At 41.9% G+C, this 24,391-nt stretch overlaps 2 protein-coding genes across 2 annotated transcripts in view; both read right to left on the minus strand.

The window, feature by feature from the left end:
• Positions 1 to 2,153: 2,153 nt before the first annotated feature.
• CER1 (cerberus 1, DAN family BMP antagonist) lies at positions 2,154 to 4,389 on the minus strand. Its single transcript, XM_076363122.1, has 2 exons — positions 3,862 to 4,389; positions 2,154 to 2,447 (listed from the first exon to the last, which is right to left on the minus strand). Exons 1-2 carry the CDS (start codon positions 4,387 to 4,389, stop codon positions 2,154 to 2,156), a joined length of 822 nt encoding a protein of 273 aa, XP_076219237.1.
• A 12,562-nt stretch (positions 4,390 to 16,951) lies between these two features.
• FREM1 (FRAS1 related extracellular matrix 1) overlaps positions 16,952 to 24,391 on the minus strand; it is a 60,689-nt gene continuing 53,249 nt past the window's right edge. Inside the window, exons 35-36 of the mRNA XM_076362126.1 lie at positions 18,864 to 18,949; positions 16,952 to 17,476 (exon numbers count right to left, since the gene is read on the minus strand). Coding sequence (XP_076218241.1) covers positions 17,277 to 17,476; positions 18,864 to 18,949 — 286 coding nt within the window. The 3' untranslated portion in view covers positions 16,952 to 17,276. The remainder of the gene's footprint in view (positions 17,477 to 18,863; positions 18,950 to 24,391) is intronic.

Raw genomic sequence — 24,391 nt, forward strand, 5'->3', positions numbered from 1 at the left:
GCTTTGATTAGAAATGAACACTAATAATCACACACAATAACTCACAAAGGTTTGATAAGGTGCCAAGGTTTGAACCTTCTGGTAAGGCAGGGAGTTGTTTCTTAGCTTTTCCACTTGCATACAGCATGCTTTAACAAAGCACCAGTCATTAGGGCTGACTGTGCAATCGGACATGCCCGGTGAGGAGGAATTGGTACTGAAAAAAGCATGAGCTGTAAAGAATTACTTTGTTCTCTGAAACTATACGGTTGCTAGCTGGTGGTACTTCGCCTATTAGAAAAGCTTTTCTTTCCTTGGTCGTAACCTGAGCCCATTCATGCTCAGTGCAGCCTAACACATGAAGGTAAATTTCTGAATCTGGGTGCTAGTTCATTGCACTAGCATCCTGAGAATATCGATCAGCATTATAAAGCTAGAATAAATATTAAGTTAAAATAAGTATTTCCTTTATTGCATTCAATACAGGGATGATAAGACCTTGACAGCTTGTTACTTGGAATGACATCATATATCATGCCAAAACATACAAACAGCCTTACACAGTTTGCACATCAGTCCTTAGTGTAAAAGGATAGAGAGAAGGCTTTCTTTAGTTTTAGTATACAACTTTTATTACTTAAAAACAGGTTTATATCTAATGAAAGATAACTATATACTAATCTTCAGTTTGCTCACTGCAGGTGACCTGCAGAAGCAAACAGCTATTGCAGCAGTTCAGGTCCAGTAACAGAATTATCATTCAGATGCAATTTTCGGTAAATATTAAACATGGGCCTTGCACTCCAAAGCCATGCTGAACATATTTTTTGACAGGATATTAAGACACTTCTGATCACAGTGCAGTTCAAATACAAGGAATCATTTACACAACCCTTGAATTGACCAGCTATATCAATACTGATTTCCAATACCCCAAAAAAGAGCTGTGGATAGTTTAACAACAGGGGCCCAGGTCTGAGAGTTTGGTAATAGCCATGGAGCCGATTCCTAGAGGACTGAAGGAGCTGGGTTAGACGTAGGCTGAAGTCGAGTTGCTGGAAGCTGATCACTGTCTGGTGTGCCAGGCCTGCAAGACAAATTCAGGGAGAAGCAGCTGGAGAGAGCAGAGAAGCCAGCAGTTCGGCTAACAGCCACTGGTGCTGTGTTGGCTGGCACTAGACTCAGGCCTTTCCTAACAGAGAGTTTTCTCGGCTGTTCCTATAAAGCTATACAGGTATTGCCATGCTGATAAAATCCTTCTGCAGATTTTCTATCACACCAATGCCTTTTCTGCTTCAGTTTGGGTGTTGAGAACATTACTTAAACTTTATCTTGGTGTCACTGACAATGTTAAAATTCATCAGACTGGAAAACATGCATTGTCTTTCCACAGTAAATTTAAATAATAACAATAACAATCCATTCATTTATGATGTTTTCTGTGGGAGTATACCATTTTTTATATTTTTTTTCTTCTTCTACTATGTAACATTTCCAATTAAAAAACCAAGTAGAGCAAATGCAGGCATGTAGGAGAAGAGTAAGTGGTTTCTATGGCAAAATATCCTTCACAACCACTATCTAAGTGTGTAAATTGTGAGGTATATTAGTTTTCACGGGGAACTGAACTCCAGCTGGGAGCAATCAGAATGACCTTAACTAGTCACAGCTCTCTATATGCCTTACGACCATTTATATTTTACACTCTCCAGCCACTGTCTTGATGTAAAAGTAGACCTGTTTTTGCAAGGAAGAGACTAAAGCCTCATCTGTGTTGCCAATAGAGCTATACTGGCAGTCCCTGCAAGCAAAGGCAATGTAAACCAGCCAATACATCAGGGCTTTGCACAGATAAATCATGCTAGTTCTTCAGCTGTTGTTTACTAGCATCCTATAAACAGTGATAGGAAGGGTGGAAAATTTTTTAAAGTTTTCCCTTGTTAAAGTAAGAACTCTACACATAAGCCCAGTAATCTCGTCTCCATTTCTTTAACAGCTGCAAGGAAACATCTGTTACACTTTAGGTAAAGTTATTGTTGAAGCAGAGAAGCAGTTCAAGTAGAAAGTCTACATCTTTAATATTTTTGTTTGCCAGTGTGATGAAAGCTTTAGTTCTTTGGTTTTTTCATTGGCAAATTCTTATGATCAAGGAATTAAGAAGTACTTTGCACAGGTTAATTGTGCTCATGTACATTTGCATGCAAGTCTGACCATAGAGACACAATCGCAGGGTCTTTAATCTTCTGAGTCTCACATTTACACTCTTCTACAATCATGACTTCTTTGACCACTGGGACAGAACTGGTGCAGTTGAGATCCAGGCGCTTCATGGAGAACTTGCTGGGCAAGCAATGGGAACAAAAGGTATAAAGACGATCTTCTGGACCAGGAACATGAAAGGAACTACATTTTCCAAAACACAGATTATTCTGTACCGTCACCTTCTCACAGCTCTCATGAGTAACACCCTGAAACAGAAAGCAGTTTGAAGTTCCTGGTACATGAATGGACCATGGACTTTGCTAGAAGGCATGAAGGAAAAAAAAGCCCCCAGATACTTTATTTTTTCTTCTCAGAACATTTACTTTAAATATGTTTATTTTTTATGTCAAGCAAGTGGTAAAACATAAGAGCTTTTAAAAGCAAACTTTAGCGCTCCTATGGGCAATTCTTAGATTGAACAACAAAGGCAAAATCTGCTTCAATCAGAGCCTTTATGAGCTGAGAGGGGAAAATCCAATAGGTGGTTTTTTCATATTTACCTTTTAGTTGCTCTTTGAGTTCTACATTTCTGACATGGTTAAGCAGTCTTACCCACTTAGCAGGACTTAAAACATCATTTTGGCGCAACGTTCTTGTATATAAACCACAAGCTGGAATCAATTGTAATCCTGAAGCTTTGTCTCCATGTAGAAGAGGCATAATGTTCTTTAGCAGTTTTTTTTTTAATGAAAATCTTATAAGTGCAACGGAAGTTCTGTAATCTCTTGGTTTGCAAGAACAACAGTTTCTTGTATCAGGAGAGCCTATGTCAACTCCCAAGCCATAAAAAGCTAGACTGAAGTTAGCACTTTTATATTGGCATAACTGCAGCCATCCTGGAGAAAGCTTGCCATATTACACGGCACAAAAAGTAAAATGGTACAAGTTTCTAGACCACATTTATAGTTACATATGTCTGCCAGTGAAATAAATTTAGTGAGGGATGTGAAAAAACGTGGTCCTTGATGGACTGATTATAGAAACACTGAGAATAGATGTTGCCTTATGAGGAATATAGCACTTTTATCTATACTATTTGCTTGTCTTGATGTTACAATATGACAGAATGGCTTCATCTGTGCATGGGACAATTTACCAGTTCTCCAGCACTCTTAGCACAGAATTAGATATATGCATCAGTCTTCCAATTAATATAGCAGAAAGGAATCCTTGCTTAGCTGTAAGAAAACAACAAGCTTCTCCTGTAAATACTTGCCCCGGGACTCTTTTGGTATATACGCATATGTGTATATGTATATACATATATATATCTAGGTAATTCATGTATACAAACTGTTTAGATGTATATTCATTGAATAGATAATTACTCACCACTGCCCTGCCTGCTCAGGCTAGGTCAGAACATCTTTGCATAAAAAGAATAAATAACTCTCTGAAAATTGAATGTGTGGCTTTCCAGTGCTGCAATTTAGCAGTTTGCCTCATCAGACTAAAGCTTTTTCAGCCTTTTTCAGCGGTGTTTTTCAGCAGCTTACCGTGTGTGAGCGTTCTGAAGTGGCCCTGTGACTTAGTAAATGAACTAACCCATGTGTCTTTAGGTGCTGATTACATGAGGCAGCGGAAAGGACATGTTTATTGGTCTTGGACACCTGTTCTTACCTGGGAAAAAGGCAGGGTTCTGCAGTTTTCTTGGTGCATTTCATTGGTCTTGATTGGCAGGACAACCTCTTCAGATGCTGAATTTTTCTTTAACATGAAGTGGTCCCAAAATTTCTTGGCATCTTTTCTATAGGGAGGTTCAGCCTCCCTCTTGCTGGAAGAGTGGGATGGAGAGAAGTTTTCCACAGGAGAGATCTCTCTGGGTGCTGCCCAGGTTCTCAGATCTTGGTCTGCATGGAGTTCTGCATTGGGAAGGATGAATCTGGACATTTTTTTCTCCTCTTGCTTCTCACTTTCAGATGCCATCTGTGGAATTGCTACAAAAAAGCTTGGTTCTCCCAGGGTTTCCTCAACACCTACTGGGTTTTCCCCCACCAGTGCATGGAAACTCTGACTGTCAGGCAGATTTTTGTCCAGATAGAAAAGGTGCTGAAATGGCCTTCTGCTTTTCCGTTGCGGTGAATCTCCCTGTGGCTCTGTGGCTCCAAAACATGAGAGCACTAACAGCTGAAGAAGCAGCAGTGACATGATCCTGTAAAGTGCAACGCTGTAGACCTGCTGCTATTGCAGTGAACGTAGTGTGCTAGCTTTATACAAGAGCCTGGTGTCAGCTTATGGCTGCTGTCTGTGTGCAGAGGAGGGGAGGGCTCAGGGGAGACCCTGGTGTGGCTAATTGCATTCATTTACTGTAGATTACAATTATGATAGGGGAGTTTGTGCTAATGAAACTCTGCTTTCAATCTGGATTATGTGTATTAGAAGTTCCTATCTAAAATCTATTAACCCAGGATGTCGTGGGGGACAGAAGGAGTCAACAGGAGGAAATGTTTGGATAAGCTGTCTAGCTTAAGGCCTAGGAATTAAGGAAACATTTGAGGTTGTGTATTAGCATGTTCAGTGTGGTCTTCCTTGTTTATTTTGACTTTCCATTCCACAAAGCCAGAGACTGTCAAAACAGGGAGTGTTATTTCATCACAACAGGAAAAGGCAAGCTAATTAAAGTTTGCTAAAACATGAAGCTGGATCTGGAGACATCAAATCAGCCCACGTTTTTGAAAGTTGAGTCTAATTTTTGATTTGGGATATGACCCAAGGCCTGCAGCAGCACCACTGGAAACTGGCAGACTGATGCTCACACACCCAGAGGAATCTGGCAGAGAGCACTAGCCCTCGCTTCACCTCCTTCACAGCAGGTTTGCAGCTGCTGGAGTGCAGGCATATCACTAGCCCAGAATAAAAAGTCCCAGGGTGAAGAAACTCTGCGCCCCAGATTCTCAAAGATTAACTAACACTGCTACATCCTGTTCAGGCACCAAAGCCACTAGAGCATCCTATAAAGTTGGTAAACAAAAAGAGGATTTAAGCAAAACATGTTAGAACTGACATATTTTATGATTCTAGACATCAATGCCTCAACAGAAATACCTGAAGACTCCTAAACTGGAGGCATCTTTTGCAAAATCATCATGCTATGCAACATGTAAGAAAAAAAATCTGATAGAACATCATACAGAGGAAAGTTTTGGGAGAAGGAAAAGATATTTTCAATAAATGTCACAAACATTGATGCTGAAAGTACTAAAAGGTATTTGCCATTTGATAATTTACCATTAGGTACTCTAATCTCTACACACTCGTGTTTCTACCAGGAAGAGTCTATCAATAGACTCTTAAGTTTGTAGCTAATCTGTTCATTAGTCTTGAAAACTCAGGTGGTCTGTACTAGATGTATGGAGTTACTTGACTTTCATTCCCAGGGAATTAGTTTATTGCCTGATAATCGAAGTAAACTATTTGACTAGCAACATCCTTGTGGGGCACTGACTTACAGCTTTAGCACAAAGTTAGTGGAGATCTAGAGCTTTTCCTTACTGCATAATTCGCTCGAGTTAAAATTTATTCTAATCTTGAGGTCCATCCTGAGACAGAAGTGCATGGAGCTCCAGCAAGAATGGGGTTCACACACCAACATTAGAGTGTATTTGTGCCTTGACCTCAGTGGGATGATCTCATTAAGGGAAGCACAGCCCTCAAGCACAAGCTTTATTGCTCTGTAATTTCAGCCGAGAGCAATTTAATTCTGCCACTGGTTTGGTGCCTTTCTGAAGTGTCAAGGGTGCCCCGGGAGGGCAGATTCTCCCACAATCATCAGGAGTGAAATCATAGAAAATACCGGCATCTGCAACAAGATCGGCTCTGAGGTGTGCCTGCAAAAAGTCCTTGCATCGTATTTACACAAGCATGTGCAGCGTTAGGCTGGAGCAACAATGAGTCAAGAGGATTAATCTGATGGTAGATAGTTAATTAAGTAGCCTAGAAGTGCAATTTGAATCCTCACATCCTATCTTTATTGGCCAGCAAGTTGAACTGAAGCAGCTGACCTTTGGAACTACAATTCCTTGTATCGGGTGCATGTTGGTACTAGTCATTCAAAATTGTTCAGCAAAGATAAGGACATTACATTTTGAGTTTTCCTTTTTTTTTTCCTCTTTATTTTAGTTGCTCAGAGAGTTACAAGACTGGGCTGATACTCAGACCTATGTATTATATTGTATTATATTGACACAAAAGAGTCTGACACATTAGGCAATGTTTTTCAAACACAAGATTTGACTGTTTGAAGCAATGTATATTTTTGCAGCTCTTTGCTTCAGAATTTAAAAATATAATGCTAACTTAAACAATTTAAAGATGATTCCTTCTGGATTATAGCAACACAACAGAAGTGTTCTTTCTGTTTGCTTTTATCTGTTTCAGTTATTTTTCACTACCTTTGCCAGGAAGTGCCTTTGCTCTAAGTCTAGACCAATGGTACACCAGCTCTTTCTATTTAAAAGTTCCAGCTGTGGTCTTGATCCCGTAATGTCTGTATTTAACTGTATCCATATAAGCAAAATTGCATTAAATTACTCACGTGTATGTTTACAGAATTGAAAACTAAGTGCCTGAAAGACCCAATTTACCTCCCTTCAAAGCCTGCTTAAAAAATCCCACCACCTTCAAGGTAAAAGAGGAAAGGCTTTGAGTCTCAGTTAAATTTTACCCCAATCTGCCCTGAAAGAAAGAAACATCTGTGTGTGTGTGAAGGTGTATTCTGCCCTTCTTATCTGATGTGGCTGAAGCATGGTTTGGTGCCCAGATAGCATCTTAGTTTCTGCTGGAGGGTTCTCTTTGTAGCAAGAATATGAGCAAAATAATTTTATTACTGCTGTTTACAGAGGGTTCTTTCTGCAGCTCTTCACGAAGAATAAATCACATTGCAAGCAGCAAATATGGTGCAAATGATTTAAGGATGTCTCTGTCAATGCGCAGATAAAAATTAAGTAAATGGTAGTACGGGAATGATTGGGTTGCACAGACACTTCTATTTGAACTAAACTGGTATGGGTTATTGGCGCAGTGCAAATATTTAACAAGGAATGTATAATAACCTCAGTATTGGCATATATGTGTAGATGTTAAGCTGTTAGTGGTATATTTGCAGTGCAATGGCACTGAAAAAAAACTGCTCAAGATCAGGATCCAGTCATGGTACATACCGTTCTGTCCCATAACATACAGCAAGAAAAAAGGCCTGCCTTAGAGGGCTTCAGATGTAAAAGCACAAAATATTATTTACAGAAGGGTAGGAAAGAAGGCTGAAGCAAAGCAGTGTCAGCAAGTCACTCCACAAGTCACTCTGTGACCCAAAGGCAGAAAACAGAACTCTCTTCTCCTCTAGGTCAAGCTAGCTCTAGTTCCTGGGTTTTCTTGGAGGGTTTTACCTAAGATCTGATGAGAGCCAAAAGCAGCATGCCAGCTCTGGTTCTGTCAGGCCAGTCTAATACTGTTCCTTCATGCCTATGATAGTAAGCTGTGGCTGCTTTCGAAGAGACAAAGTTGGTAAGAAATGGGACGTGGTACATCTGGGCACACTTTGTTCTGCTAAGAAAAAAAGGAGGGTAATTGTCATAGGCGATTCCCTTCTGAGGGGAACAGAGGGCCCAATATGCCGACCGGACCCATCCCACAGGGAAGTCTGCTGCCTCCCTGGGGCCCGGGACAGAGACATCACTAGGAAGCTCCCTGGTTTGGTACGGCCTTCTGATTACTACCCGCTGCTGGTTATACAGGCTGGCAGTGATGAGGTTCCAGAGAGAAGTCCTGAAGCGATCAAAAGGGACTTCAGGGCACTGGGGTGACTGGTTCAAGGATCGGGAGCACAGGTAGTGTTTTCCTCAATCCCTGCAGTGGCAGGGAAGGATACTGAAAGGAACAGGAAAACACACCTGATCAACACGTGGCTCAGGGGCTGGTGCCATTGGAGGAATTTTGGGTTTTTTGATCATGGGGAGGTTTACACGGCACCGGGCCTGCTGGTGACAGACGGAGTTCAGCTGTCTCACAGGGGGAAAAGAATCATGGCTCATGAATTGGCAGGGCTCATTGAGAGGGCTTTAAACTAGGTTCGAAGGGGGAAGGGGATAAAACCAGGCTCACTAGAGATGAGCCTAGGGGTGGCGTGCCAATGCCGGGGGCGAAATCGATAGCCCAGCTCAAGTGCATCTACACCAATGCACGCAGCATGGGCGGCAAACAGGAGGAGCTGGAAGCCATTGTGCAGCAGGAGAGATATGACTTAGTTGCCATCACAGAAACATGGTGGTGCGACTCTCATGACTGGAGTGCTGCAATGGATGGCTATAGACTCTTCAGAAGGGACAGGCGAGGAAGGAGGGGCGGTGAGGTGGCCCTGTATGTTAGGGAGTGTTTTGATTGTCTAGAGCTCAACAATTGTGATGATGGTACAGTTGAGTGTCTATGGGTAAGGATGAGGGGGAAGGCCAACAAGGCAGATATCCTGCTGGGAGTCTGTTATAGACCACCCAACCAGGATGAAGGGGTGGATGAAGCGTTCTACAAGCAGCTGGCAGAAGTCTCTCAATCGCTAGCCCTTGTTCTCGTGGGGGACTTCAACTTCCCGGACGTCTGCTGGAAATACAACACGGCAGAGAGGAAGCAGTCTAGGAGGTTCCTGGAGTGTGTGGAAGACAACTTCCTGACACAGCTGGTAAGTGAGCCTACCAGGGGAGGTGCCTCGCTCAACCTGCTGTTTACTAACAGAGAAGGACTGGTGGGAGATGTGGTGGTTGGAGGCCGTCTTGGGCTTAGCGACCATGAAATGATAGAATTCTCCATTCTTGGTGAAGTAAGGAGGGGGGCCAGCAAAACCGCAACCATGGACTTCCGGAGGGCAGACTTTGGCCTGTTCAGGACGCTGGTTGAGAGAGTCCCTTGGGAGATGGTCCTGAAGGGCAAAGGGGTCCAGGAAGGCTGGACGATCTTCAAGAAGGAAGTCTTAAAGGCGCAGGAGCAGGCTGTCCCCGTACGCCGTAAGAAGAACGGGCGGGGAAGACGACTGGCCTGGCTGAACGGGGAGCTCTTGCTGGGACTCAGGAAAAAAAGAAGAGTTTACCGCTTGTGTAAGAAGGGGCAGGCGACTCAAGAAGAGTACAGGGATCTCGTTAGGTCGTGCAGAGAAGAAATGAGAAGGGCAAAATTTTGCCCAGCTAGAACGCAATCTGGCCACTGTCGTTAAAGACAACAAAAAAAGCTTTTACAAATAAATTAATGACAAGAAGAGAGCCAAGGAGAATCTCCATCCTTTATTGGATGCAGGGGGGAACATTGTCACTGAGGATGAGGAAAAGGCTGAGGTACTCAATGCCTTCTTTGCCTCAGTCTTTAACAGGCAGACCAGTTATCCTCAGGGTATTCAGCCCCCCGAGCTGGAAGACAGGGACGGCGAGCAGGATGAAACCCCCTTAATCCAAGATGAAGCAGTCAATGACCTGCTACGCCACCTGGACGCTCACAAGTCTATGGGGCCGGATGGGATCCACCCGAGAGTGCTGAGGGAGCTGGCGGAGGAGCTCACCAAGCCGCTCTCCATCATTTATCAGCAGTCCTGGTTAACAGGGGAGGTCCCGGACGACTGGAGGCTTGCCAGCGAGACGCCCATCTACAAGAAGGGCTGGAAGGAGGATCCTGGGAACTACAGGCCTGTCAGCCTGACCTCGGTGCCGGGGAAGATTATGGAGCGGTTCATCTTGAGGGCGCTCACAAGGCATGAGTGGGACAACCAGGGGATCAGGCCCAGCCAGCACAGGTTCATGAGAGGCAGGTCCTGCTTGACCAGCCTGATCTCCTTCTGTGACCAGGTGACCCGCCTAGTGGATGAGGGAAAGGCTGTGGATGTGGTCTACCTGGACTTCAGTAAGGCCTTTGACACCGTCTCCCACAGCATTCTCCTAGAGAAGCTGGCGGCTCACGGCTTAGACAGGTGGACTCTGCGCTGGGTCAAAAACTGGCTGGACGGCCGGGCCCAGAGAGTTGTGGTGAATGGAGTGAAATCCAGTTGGCGGCCGGTCACGAGTGGTGTTCCCCAGGGCTCAGTACTGGGGCCGGTCTTGTTTAATATCTTTATCAATGATCTGGATAAGGGGATTGAGTGCTCCCTCAGTAAGTTTGCAGACAACACCAAGTTGGGCGGGAGTGTTGATCTGCTCGAGGGTAGGAAGGCTCTGCAGAGGGACCTGGACAGGCTGGATCGATGGGCCCAGGCCAACTGTATGAGCTTCAACAAGGCCAAGTGCCGAGTCCTGCACTTCGGCCACAACAACCCCATGCAGCGCTACAGGCTTGGGGAAGAGTGGCTGGAAAGCTGCCTGTCGGAAAAGGACCTGGGGGTGTTGGTCGACAGCCGGCTGACCATGAGCCGGCAGTGTGCCCAGGCGGCCAAGAAGGCCAATGGCATCCTGGCCTGTATCAGAAATCGTGTGGCCAGCAGGAGTAGGGAAGTGATTGTGTCCCTGTACTCGGCCCTGGTGAGGCCGCACCTCGAATACTGTGTTCAGTTTTGGGCCCCTCACTACAAGAAGGACGTCGAGGTGCTGGAGCGTGTCCAGAGAAGGGCAACGAGGCTGGTGAGGGGTCTGGAGAACAAGTCTTACGAGGAGCGGCTGAGGGAACTGGGGTTGTTTAGCCTGGAGAAAAGGAGGCTGAGGGGAGACCTCATCGCTCTCTACAACTACCTGAAAGGAGGTTGTAGCGAGGTGGGTGTCAGTCTCTTCTCCCAAGTAACTACCGATAGGACGAGAGGAAATGGCCTCAAGTTGCGCCAGGGGAGGTTTAGATTGGATGTAAGGAAAAATTTCTTTACTGAAAGAGTGGTGAAACATTGGGACAGGCTGCCCAGGGAAGTGGTGGAGTCCCCATCCCTGGAGGTATTTAAAAGACGAGTAGATGAGGCGCTTAGGGACATGGTTTAGTGGGCATGGTGGTGTTGGGTCGACGGTTGGACTCGATGATCTTAGAGGTCTTTTCCAACCTCAATGATTCTATGATTCTATGATTCTATATTTACACATGGTCGAAATCTGTTTTGGAGTCAGCTGCCTGGATAGCGGTGCACAGGTAGTAGATCTATCCTCAGCCTCTCAGCTCAGCCAGGAGCCTGCCTGCATTACGGGAAGGCATCCCAGCTCAGATAGCAAATTTGGAGAATCATTCTGAAGTTAGAAATAGTATTTCTAAGTCTCTTTGTGGTGACATCAACTGCATAGACTAATAATTGACAACAGAGATTGGACTGGGCACATTATCATTATCTTCCAAATACAGCTAATCTCAGATTTCTACAAAAAGCAATGCTGTATCTTTTATAAAAACTTGTTTTCCTGCCTGATTACCCTTTCATATAAGCGTTGCACATGTTTTCACCGTATTTTGGTTGTTAAATCTTGTGGCTAAATGCAGTGGTGTCTTTCAAGCAGGCTTTGATTTGCCTTCATAGCAGCAATGTATTTGGGACATTCTGTTTTCACTAGAAATAGTCACTGTGAATGTTTGCCCATCCTTTTAAAACTGTCAGGTCTATAGATGACAAGTGCTATGCAAATGCAAAGTGGTATTATTCATTTGTTTCAGAGCCGTAGTTTATACAGTCATTATGGACATAAACTGAGTAATTAGTTACACTGCCAGTTGATGCCTAAAAATAATTCTTAGGCAGTGCTTGAATTACTTGCCTTCTGTTGAGCTAAATAGCCTCATCATAGCATGATTGATGATTAAATCATTAAAAATGGATTTTATGTATTATAACCCAATTCAATATCCTATCCTTTTCGAAACACATCCTATGTAGACAAACTCGTAGCCAGATATATCTTTTACAGAACCCATATGAAGACCTCAGAACTAATGAATTAGCACTATGCAGTTTATTCTCCAATTATTGTACTTATCAAAGCAAGCCATCTGTGGTCTTTGTTTTACTGAGTTTTGGGGAAACAGATCACATACAGGCCTCATGGGAAAGTAGTAGTTATGAAACCAAAAGGCTTTTTACAAGGTATGATATGAAAGAACGGACAATAAATGTATAGTTTTGTACCTTCAACAGTAGATACTGTACATCATGAATTCCCCCTTTTGCTATTCAGTTTCATGTCCTTTGTTGCATTGTTTCTTTCTTCACTCATTTTATACCTTCCTGTTCACATTTCTCTGATTCTTTTCTTTGTGCTGTAGCAACAGAACTGGAGTCTTAAGTTTCAAACTGCTGCCAAAATGTAGATGCTCACTCTTGAAAATGTTCGCATGTGTGACCAGCGGGGCTAGGATAAGTGTCCTTTCATGTGTATTGGCCCATGTTCTCATGACGGCAGGTATGTACCCATGATGTACTGGATGGCTTTCTTTCTATTACAATTCTCAGGCTGGTAGATTTTGGACAGGTGTCCACCTCCTGAAGCATCTCCTGAATGGTACTGGCACACATGTACTGCCTAATTGAGAGCGTACCCAATTCCAAACCCAGCCTGGGGAGTTATGTTGGTTATGTACTTGATTGCTTCAGCTTGTTAAGCTGTGGGACAGTGAGCCAGGGGAGAAAGAGTCTGGGCAAAGAGGCATTTCAGTCTTCAGGAAGACACATCTTTCTTAGATTGCCGTGAATAATTTGAGAGAGCAGTGGTGATTCACTGAGGAGTTTGACACCAAGAAAATTTTTGTAGCGTAATCCAAGGAAGAAGATGCAGATAAGGTTTCTTTTATTAAAGTAAAAATATATTTAGACTTATCTGAAAATTTCATCTGTATGAATAAAATTATATTCTTTTGCTTACTGTGCTTATATCCAGTACTTCAGATACCAGATTCCTATTCATTACGACTACTTCTGACCGAAAAAAATACATTATCTCAACACTATAAAAATAAATAAACAAACCCTATTGTGTTCTTGTCTTCTAACCTTATACTGCTTGTGTACTGATGTAGAGGACAGTAGTTAAGCAATGGAATTAGAGTAGCAGAGTTCTCCATATTACAAGCAGCATAGCTTCTTAAAGGGTAATAAGAGAGGAGAACTGTCATTTGCATCTCTTCCATGAAGATGACCGAGGTTACTGAGGGACAATGACTTTTTTTCACATTCTCCTTTAAGTCAAGAATCATATTAAAATTTTTTTTATGGGCTGACAGTCTTTCTTGAATTCATTCTTCCTCTTGTATATCTGTTTGCAGATCTGTAACTTTTCTTAAATTTACTTCTCAAAATTAACAGCATTTTCTCTTTTAAAAATGGTTTGCTCACAATACAAATGTTGTTATAGAATTAATTCAGGAATGTACTCATGGAGAAGAAGAAACAGAATTCAGAAAATGCATAGAGTAAACAGTAGGTATATTATGCTTAACTATAAGTACATTTCTACTATGCCCAACACTGTTTTTTATGACTAGGAAAAAAGCTTTTGTGAGATTATGAAACTGAAGAAATACGTATTCACCAAAATATGTTTCAGTTTTGTATTAACACACATTACAAAGTTAAACATAACAATATATATAGTGTTCTGGATACAAGAATTACAATAGCACCAGTCTTGTGATGTAAATAATGTAGAATCACAGTATTCACTGAATTATATATATAATTCCCTCAAAGCTATTATTACAATTTTAGAATGAGTGAATAAAGACTTCAGTAAGTTTCAGTGTGTACAAAAGAGAACTGGAAAACTTTCCTGATTTTTTTCAGATTAAAAACTTGTTCTCCGTGAAGTTAATAACAACACAAATGTTTTAGAATATTTTAGTTTGGAAGAAGTGCTCCTGTGGCCAGCTGCCTATCAATTTTTTTCATAACCAATAACCACAATCGTTTTTCATAACCATTGTCTTTGAGTCAACTACTTCTTTGTCAAATTTGTTTGAAATTAGTCAACAGATTTAAAAGATACTTGACAGAGAGAGAAGGTGGTTAAAAGCGACAGACACACAAAGAGCTCACATTGCCCATCCCTTTATAGAAAACTAGGATAACTGCTGGGTTATTTTGACTGAGCTGCTGTGTCTTGGTTCTGTTGCTCTTAAAAGGCATATGGATAGTTCTGGTGAAATAAATCCTCTGTTTATCCAGAAAGTGTGGCATCCATAGGTGAACACCAGAATTTACATGCTCCTTGTTCTTACTTTCAGCCTCTTGAAATTCCCCTGCTAATGCTGACCCTCTGAATACTGATTTTCCCCTGAGTTTACTCAGAGTCTAATTCAAAAGTATTGAAGACTGGAAAAATTCAGAATGTCTTCTCAGGATTTTAGGCCCTTTCTTTACTAAACCTCTTAAAGACAACAACTTCCTATGGCAACAGAAAAAGTGATTTATTTGTGCTTTCCCTTGTTTGAGTATGTCGTATTCTTTGAACTCCAGTATTCTAATAAAAGCTGTAAAAATCTGTGAAAAAATACTTCATTTTTAAGGACAGACAAATTAAAATTTATGAATAAATATTTGGAACAGCCTACTGTATTGAAAAACAATTCAGCAGCCTTTCAGGGCAGAAATATCCTTGCACTGCAATATAAGAATTTTAGCTTCATTAGTGTATTGTATTAGATCTAATGAAACCAGTAAACAAATACAGTTTGCACAACTAACAGTCTGTTGTGTACTGAAATCTTCATACTCTTCAATCACTTTAAAGTAGTTCAAATGAAATACAGAAAAGGGAAATTCTTCCCTCTTCTCACAAAAACAAACCTCTGAGATCACTGTTGTCTCAGACTAGGCATGAGTCTTTTATTAGTTACTGATCAAGTAACAAGCACCTTGGTCAAAATTCCCTCTCTGTTGATGCCATTCATTTATTAAGTAATTAGGAGAGGTATTTAAATAATCTCAACAGGTTTTATCAAGATAGCACCAATAAACTCAGTAGTTTTTATAAAAAGAAGGCCCTAAAGAAATAAAAGTTTCATGTCTAACCAAGCTCTCTTAGTTAATTTTCCCTGGAACTCCAGAACACAACAGCAAAAGATCCCAAGAGTGCTTTTTTAGATCCTAATTTTTTTTGCAGTGAAAACTATCGGAAATAAAAACAGGTCTAAATGGGTACTCAGAGGTGCTTGGTTTGGGGAATTCTTGAAACAACTAGCCTACCTATGTTGATCTAGAAAAGTCCTTAAGAAAAAGTGTTAGTGTCTAGCAAAAGTGTCTAGAAGCTTGGCAAAAAGATTACCATGACAAAAAAAAAATCCTGGAGATATTTTTGTCTGTATCTGTTGATACCAACAGTAAGGGTGATGAGGTTCTGTCCACAGTATTTTTCCTCCAATTCTGCAATGCACTCATGCTTATCTGCAACAGTCCTTTCAGAAAGGTTCTCTCCTTTATATAAAGACTGTCCAGCTACTCACATGCATATTCATTTAATGTGTCCCAGGCAAGGAGGAAGGATAAATAACCCGCGCATGCCAAAGGCAAGGAGGCAAGGAGCAATAATCCCTGGAACAGCATCCCTCAGCCCAGAGGGGAGAGGTGATTCTGCTGCATCGGTCCCTCACAGGACTGAGAAATTGCTGTGAGGAACCCCAGAAGGAGGTTTTGCACCTCTGGTGCAAATAGTGTACAGATGCAATTGATCCAGAGGCTGGCCGAACAGACAAGCTGACAGGGGACAAGGGGAGAATCGACCGCTGGCAGCAGGCAGGCAGATGGGAGGGATGACAGTTCGAAAGGTACAGGGCAAATTCACCCTACTCAGTGCCACACCAACTGTCACACACTCATCATGGGCAGAGGGAGGGTTTGAGAGGAGCTTTAATTTTTTTTTAGGAAGCTTATGACTTGTTTCTTTTTTTAATTTTAAGGCTGGCAGTAAGAAGGTCCTAAAGCAAGATTTTTGCCAGGTCAAATATAAATTTACTATCATGTTATGAAATGGTAACACTGCAACTGCATATATTTAAAATAAGTTAAAACTAAGTTATGGGCAGCTGTTTTTTCCTATTAAATGCTGATTTTTAAGCCTTTCTCAGAACTAAATCTGGATTTTTCATTATTATTTTAAAAAACCTCAAATCCCTAATAAGGACTTAGATTAATACTTTTCAAAAGCCATAGCTGCTTTAGTACAAAATATGTCTCACGATTACATTGGTTTATACACACATATAAATCCTATTGATGTTCATGTATCACTGAATATCCCAAGATAATATTCTAGGATTAAGCTTCAGTATTAATTTTTTTGTGTAAATCATCCTTTGATACAGCATTTGATTTACAGAGGTCCCATTATTTAATTACACTAAAAATTACAGCACCGTCCTGCAACTCCAAAAAACACTGAACAATTTTGGTTAGGAATGTGAAACAATATGCAGCTCTGTGTGAGCAGATCTACTAGGATCTGAAGCTGGCCTTGGGAGGTAGAAAAAGAAATACAAGGCTTTGCTCCTGTTGGTACTCTGCCACTAAATCCTGTTGTTGGTATTTTCGTAAGACACTGTACTAGGGCATCCACCAAAGAAGCCCCAGTCTCCTCACATAATGTCCCTCCCCTCATCACCCAAGAGGACCTGTTTTTAGCCAGCAGAGTCTGCCCTCATTTCCACCCGCAACAGTCATCGTCTTTTTGTGACTGCAGGGTGAAACTGCAGTTTTTATTGCAAACGAATTAAAGCAACCACCAATTCACAACCCCTCCTTAAGAGTGAAGCAAATCAACTGATGTGCTACTTTTTTTTTTTTTTTAAATAGGTATTTTTACACAGAAATGTGATTAAAGCCTTCAGGCCTAGCTCTTTGGTGTAAAAGTACATTAAAAGTCTGCATTTAGTCTGTGTAATACTGTAAAAAGTCTTTGGGGAGAGTTCACAACCTTAACCTGGACTTAATCTTTGCAACTGACCCCTATTCCTTGGTTAGAGTCCAATGCATCTGCATCTGCACCTCTGGCAGCATATAAAATAAACCTTGCTGATAATTAGGACAGTTTTCTAACTGCATACCCTCACATGTCTGCAGATAAATAAAACTGAAACAACATGAATGTCCACATGCTTTCACTGGGATCCTCCATTCTTTACAGCTTTCTTGAACATATATAGCTGTTCCGTTTGACCTTCCTGCAGTCAGTTGCTTGCCATTTTCCTCGCTTCTGCACCAATACACAATTTCTTCCTCTCTTTGGAAAGTGGTAGGAGCCTCTTCTCCAGTTTATGTAGGTTACAGGTTCTCCTCCATTCCACTCCCAATGTCCAGGATTGACTTGGTCATTCAAGCCTGTGTGAAATCGGTAAGACCAAATCAGTGATGTTTGTCATGTCTGGAGCCTGATGCCAACAGAAGCATGTTGTTCTGTCCCTTTGTTAAAAAATGCATACAACATTGTGCTGAGAGAAAAAGCCCATCTGGAAGAATACAAGTAAAATACAATTTAATATTTCATAAGGCAATTAGTGCCATCTGAATAAGAGAAAATATACTTTTCCTCATTATTGCCTATCTAAAATGTTTTCTCTCTTTCCATCTATTGCATGTCTATCACCTCCTAGGTTTCTCTTTTGATACTTAGATGCCAAGCAGAATGTTGTATTCGAATCTGGGCAGCCTCAGATGCCTTCAGATTCCCTCTGAAAATAATTACCCTGCAGATCTTTGCAGACCTTGTTTATATGTTGAAATTAACAGTTGTAAAATTAGATTGTGTTAATTAATACAAACTAAAACATGTCTTTTCACTTAGCCTCTGAGTTACTAAGAGGGTGGCACATTTTAGACATGACCTGTCTTCTTCACTGGAAGAGACCACGATCAGAAAATTGACACAATGGTCTTGTACTCTTTATTCTTATCAGAGGAGTTTATTTCTCTCAGGTTAACAATATCATGATACCATTAAACATGATCCCAAACTAACTGTAGTTTTTAAAGTTAATTTAGTATAGCTAGTAAATCCATCTCAGAAAATTACCAAGAGCTGAAAATTGCAGTTCACAATTGGAAAAAAAGAACTTAAAATGTGGACAGTGTAGCAGAAACAAGACAGGTTAGAAGAAAGCAATAGCACTAGTCCATGAGCTAAGGCAGTCGTTCACAGAAAGGGATCAGGAGGTACAGAGAAGGTCTGTCTGAGTTCTTTCCATTTCTCATGAAATGAAAGGTGCATAATAAGAAATAGACAGTTAAACCTAAAATGACGTGATGAAATCTTCTTTAGCTGAGCATCTAATTAATTCACAAGATTTCTGATACAAGATGATACCATTAAATTAGCAGTAACATAAATAATTATTTAAAGTAAAGTTAAAAAAAAAGTAAATTAAAGATAAATGAAGTAACAGTCAAAAGAAAGGTGAGATAAACAAAAGAGTAGGAGCTCCACCAGAACTTATTTTCCCAGCTAGTATTAAAACGGGGAAGGTTTCAAGGCAAAAATAACCCAGCAGTAGGCAACACAATGAACTCTTCTTTTTGATAAAGACATAAAATTAGCGAGGTAAATTACGGCTTTCAGTTTAAAGCCTTGCTCTGAAATAATAAAAGCAGCAGAAAGTTGAGGACAATGCCACATTTGAAAACGGGGCTGGAACTGCTGCAAGCAGTTTCTGCTTTCCAAGGTGCACAGGAACTGTAATCCTCAGAGGGGACAGGCAGCTGATGTACTTGCCTATCCAAAAGGGCTTCCTCCTACTGAAGTCCCACAGCCACTGCATGTGTTGTTCATTAGCCACACTTGCTAGACTCCCCAGGTATCTAGGCTCAAGGAAAGAGGACAGGGTAATTAGCATTCCACAGAGTGACAGACATCTCCCATCGACTTATCAACAAGGGGCACTGATTCTAGTATAAAGCATATAACTAATGTTTCACAGGAAAACCACTACTTAGTGGCATGAAAGAATAATTACATGAAGACAAAGTCTAAAATTCTGGATTACTTGGAGAGGAACCAAAGTCCTAGTCTGATTTTTCTAACAGAAGAATTAAATCAGCTGGACAACTGAAAGATGTGTATACAGGAAATGTGCACCTCATACTCACAAACTGTGTTTTAAACCATTGACACAATCATTGATACATTCCTTTCTTTAAAATAATTATCTGCCCACACTAAAATCCAAGCCATTGAAAGATACAGTTTCACCCATTTGGTAGTAGAGCAGACTACGTGCCCCTGTACTCGACACTGGTGAGGCCGCACCTTGAAATCTGTGTTCAGTTTTGGGCCCCTCACTACAAGAAGGACGTTGAGGTACTGGAGCGTGTCCAGAGAAGGGCAACAAAGCTGGTGAAGGGTCTGGAGCACAAGTCTTATGAGAAGCGGCTGAGGGAACTGGGGTTGTTTAGCCTGCAGAAAAGGAGGCTGAGGGGAGACCTCATCGCTCTCTACAACTACCTGAAAGGAGGTTGTAGCGAGGTGGGTGTCGGTCTCTTCTCCCAAGTAACTACCGATAGGACGAGAGGAAATGGCCTCAGGTTGCGCCAGGGGAGGTTTAGATTGGACATGAGGAAAAATTTCTTTACTGAAAGAGTGCTTAAACGTTGGAACAGGCTGCCCAGGGAAGTGGTTGAGTCCCCATCCCTGGAAGTATTTATAAGACATGTAGATGAGGTGCTGAGGGACATTGTTTAGTGGGCATGGTGGTGTTGGGTTGACGGTTGGACTCGATGATCTTAGAGGTCTTTTCCAACCTTAATGATTCTATGACTCTATGATTCTATGACTATATCTTTTTAAAATCGTGTTCTGACAAAACTAAAGCTTTGAATAACCCAGTTAACATCTTGGCCATGTTTCAAAACAGAACTAAGTGTGTGTCATTTAGGGGTCTGGCTTAGAGTGGTAGTGTGGTTCTGAGAGGTAATGTTGGGTTGTCTGCAGTGACTACACATTTAGTTCAGACCAGAGAGCAGTTGTGGTGTGTATTAACCAGACTATTTTAGAATGAAGCCCTGCTCTGTGTTTGTACTTAAAGTATGCCAACCCCAAAGGAGGACTTGCAAACCCTAGCCACTGAGTGGCCTTGCCACTGTGAAGTCTTCCAACTGGTACCAAGCATGCAAGCACCAGCAGGCTGCCCTTAAGCCATTTAGAGATCAGGCTAAATCCTGAAGCATTAAGAGACAAACGGTGTCCTTCACATTTGCCAGGAACTGTCAGCCATCAGTGGCTCCACTTTCTTATTTATCCATCTTTTTGCCTGCCTTGATATCGTGTCACCATTTTACCTGTCACACCTGCTGTTGCCTTCCCTCCAATGCTGAGCCTCTGTCATTTCTGTTGTCCCATATTTCTGACTGCCACTCAGTCTAACAGTGATGCCAACCCCACCCCTTCAGCCTCCCAGAACATCCTGGATGGTGCTTGATAGGGCCTAAGCAAACAACACTGCTCATCAGAACATGTTTTAAGAGAGCCAAAAAGTTTTCTAGCAGCAGAATAAGTCAATGGCATTATGACAATTTTGCTAATTTCATGACTGTTGCCCGACAACAGAGACAGACCAGTATTGCTCCAAAGGACGTAAAGACTGTCTTCTTTAAGAGCTGGGACAACAACCAGACCTCAAGGGTGGCATGGCAGACTTGAATCCGCTATGGACACCATGAACAGATCTTGGGGTGCAAGCCCACCACCAAGCCTGCTGCCCAGTTAGAGACCCATGCCTGGAGCTCCATTCTTGTTTGCTGCCTTGTATCTCTTCTAACAGTGCTGATCCTGTGGAAGTCATATCATAATGCCACACAAGATAGGGAAGCAGGCAAATTTTACATCAGGAGGAATTCAAAGTAGTAGCCCACAATATTCTACACAGTCCCTACTGCACAAAATCTGGACCATTCCTTTATCTGGGCATACAGGGGCACGGTATGGAACAAATTCGTTGTAATGTGGATGGGATGCTCCTGCTGCAATGGCCTCCTCCATTATCCCTGCAGTCAACCAAAGCAGCAGGGGATTTGCCCTCTGCTCCACCTTGGCACGGTGGGTCTGCCAAGGTCTGCAGGACAGCTGAGTGTTAGCCCTCACAGTCTCTGTAATCATGGCTGCCCTAGACCACCACACAGTAATGTAGGTCCCATCAAGGGCCCACTAAGTTCAGGGGCTGCCAGAGAACAAAGTGTAAAGGATCTTGTTGACATCTGTGTACGCTCTCCTCGGGTAGAGGTGTGGCAGGATGGCCTCAGAAACATTAATCATGACTTTACAAATGGCAGACTGTCCCAGCACAAAGTGGTTAGCAGCTGTCTGGTAGGGGTCAGGATTGTGCACCCACTTATGGTACAGGCTCCCAAAACTTCACCCTGTGAAGTTCCCAGCAGAGGCTTTGATTGTGCTCTCATGACAGTAAAGTTTCATGCATGGTGTTGGTGCCTGTATATCCCCAGGGTGACATGCTTCCATATCTCTGGGCCCATCTACCAGGCAGCAAATCTGCAGTGAACCAGGAACAAAGCTGTTACACTGACAAAAGCTCTTGGGAAGTTTTGTACTCCATCTTCTTCCTCAAACAAAAGGTCCAGGAAAGTAGGCTCAGTTAATGCAGGGTGTCCTCCCAGGGTAACTGATTCAGCGGCAGGATGCCATTCCCCCTCAGGACAGGCAGGATGCCTGTGGTTGGCCAGTGACCAAACTTGGGGCTAAGAAGAGATTTGGGCAGCAGTCTCTGTGGCATCACTACTAGCTGAGCAAGAACAAAAATACGGCTTTTTATCTGGCTTCTGCTTAAAGACAATCAAAGCCCTGGAACTAAGTCATTTACTTTAAGTAAACATAGCTTACTCCTGTTGTTTCAATTGTTTTAGAAAATGTGAAAACAAAAAGCATCAATGTGCATCAGTAACTGCTATATCATTTATGACATACAGGGGTGGTCTGAGCAATAACAGTTTCAGACTTTTACTTCAATCCAAGTACCAGGGAGAGACTTCAGTGCTGTGAAAGGAAAGCACTGCAATAATTATAACGTTATCTAATCTTTTCTCCATAGGAGTGCTTTCTAAATACAACCTGAGAAACACACATGACTGAAGAGAGAACAACAGTTCTAATTGTTACACCTAGTCAGGGGTTTTGATGTATTGTAGGGAAATGAGAACAGTCCTGAAGGAACATACCACTTACGATAATATTGCTAACTGTACCTCTAGGCAGAGCGCCAGACACAGGAAATGACAAGATAATGTTATTTATGGAGTTATGTAAATTTAGCACTTCCTAATTTAAATTACTCTAGAGAAGGGGTCATAATGCCTTATGGGGGGGGGGAGGGGAACCACACATCACTGATTTCTGTGTTAAATAAGTCCATTTGAAATTATTCCTGTGTGCTTTAAAATTTTTGCTATCAAGTCAAGAGCATCCATCATCTTAGAGCAGTTGCCCAAACTAAGGAAATATTTTAGGTAGCCATTGACCTTGAAGTATTATATACAAAACACTTAGCACAAAGACTTTGCTGATCTTACATTAAATTATCCAGTACATTTAAAGGAGCTTTGTACCATTCTGAGAAATTTAACTTCAGCAAAAGCACACTTGACTAGCTATGAAGGTCTCCACAGTACAGGAGGACATTTAATTTGAACTGCTGTAGTAAATCCATGTCCTATACTGACAGTGAAGGGGGGGAGTGACTGAGAGGCTCTGCTTATCCCAGGCTTTCATTTGATCACCTAGGGAGTAATCCTGGTGCCTTGAAATAGGTGTCTAGTGTTGCTTACGATGCCTCACGGTATTCAAAACATTCAGGCAAGGCTGGCAGACATGATGCAGAGCTTACAGGAGCCCTGCACTTCCAGAGTGGCAGTAGAAAGTCAGACAAGGTACTCTGGGCCTTTAAAATGACTCTAGGTACCTGAATCCCTATGCTGGAGTCACTAGCAATAATATAAGTTAAACCAGTCACTTACAGAACTGGCATAGCATTAGGAGAAGAGGGCAGCAGGGTCCATCCTGCTTTGCGCTAGGCAACACTGAGCCATCATGAAGGATCTAACCTATTATTTTAGATGTGGTTCTGCCTGTGATTCCCAAAGACTGAGGCCACATGCTGCTAATATACAAACACTGAACAAAATAATAGCCCCTGCCTTGCAAAGCCGGCAGTAAAGGAACTGAAATCTGACCATATTTCGCCTCTAATTAAATGTTCAACTTCAAGAAGATGAAGGTATAATCTGACTAACAGAGCAAAAGATGCAACTGTGGGTTCTGTCTATCCAGTGGAGAGTCCCTTCAGTGCCAGCAGCGAAACCATCTCACAACCAAGTGAGCCCGGCTGCACTGACCCTTGGGGAGGACATGTTCCTATGGGATAAACAAGAACTGTAACATAAATCACCAAAATTGCTGCTAAATCAGGCTGCTGTGGGATCACTCAGCCGTAATATCCCCCAGATGCTTCTCTTCATGTTGCCAAGGGCCTCTTCATGCATACAAAACAAAGCTAGAGAAATGAGTTCTTAAACTACCTTTCTCTCCAATGTATTGGAGAAGGATTAGAAATGGTGCAAGATTTTCACAGCAATTAGCTGAGATTTTTTCCACCCGCACTATCACCATGGCATACACAAACTTGCGTCAAGACAAGCACATTTTTGTGTCTGCTTCTATCCCTGCACATGGAAACTGAAGAAAAGATTGGTATGCCACCTGCAGCAGATGGATGCAATGTATGTCAAAGCTCATTAGAAGCCCAAATAGGTTTGCATAAGCCCGTGTACATATAGTTATGTCCAGATAGCAATTGCTTCCGCAATAAATTGATAGCATTGCTTTGATGGAATAGCTAGATCTCAAGTCCATCATTTCAGGATAACAGTGTTTTCTCTAAGAGGTTAGGAGGTTGGTTAGTTGGAGACTGTTACTGAAACAACTTTAACAATGCTTGTACTTTTTTCCTGTTCTATATAATAGAAAAAGTGTGGCAAGAAAATTGAATAGAAGTTTAAAATAATGCCATTTTTGTAGTAATAAAATTGATTCTTATTTTTCAGTGAAATTGGCTAATTTACTGAAAGTCAATTCTCATCTTTTCCTTTAATGTCTAATGTTTGTTTGATCTATTAAAAAACTGAAGATTGATTTCCATGCTGATTTTGTTTGCTTGTTGGAAATATCAGCTATTTAAATGTCAACAGTAGAAGAATTAATAACAGAAATACCACAATTGGTGCTGGTGGTGATTGCCG

This window comes from Aptenodytes patagonicus, chromosome Z (genome assembly GCF_965638725.1).
Source record: "Aptenodytes patagonicus chromosome Z, bAptPat1.pri.cur, whole genome shotgun sequence".
In the NCBI taxonomy this organism is placed as follows: Eukaryota; Metazoa; Chordata; class Aves; order Sphenisciformes; family Spheniscidae; genus Aptenodytes; species Aptenodytes patagonicus.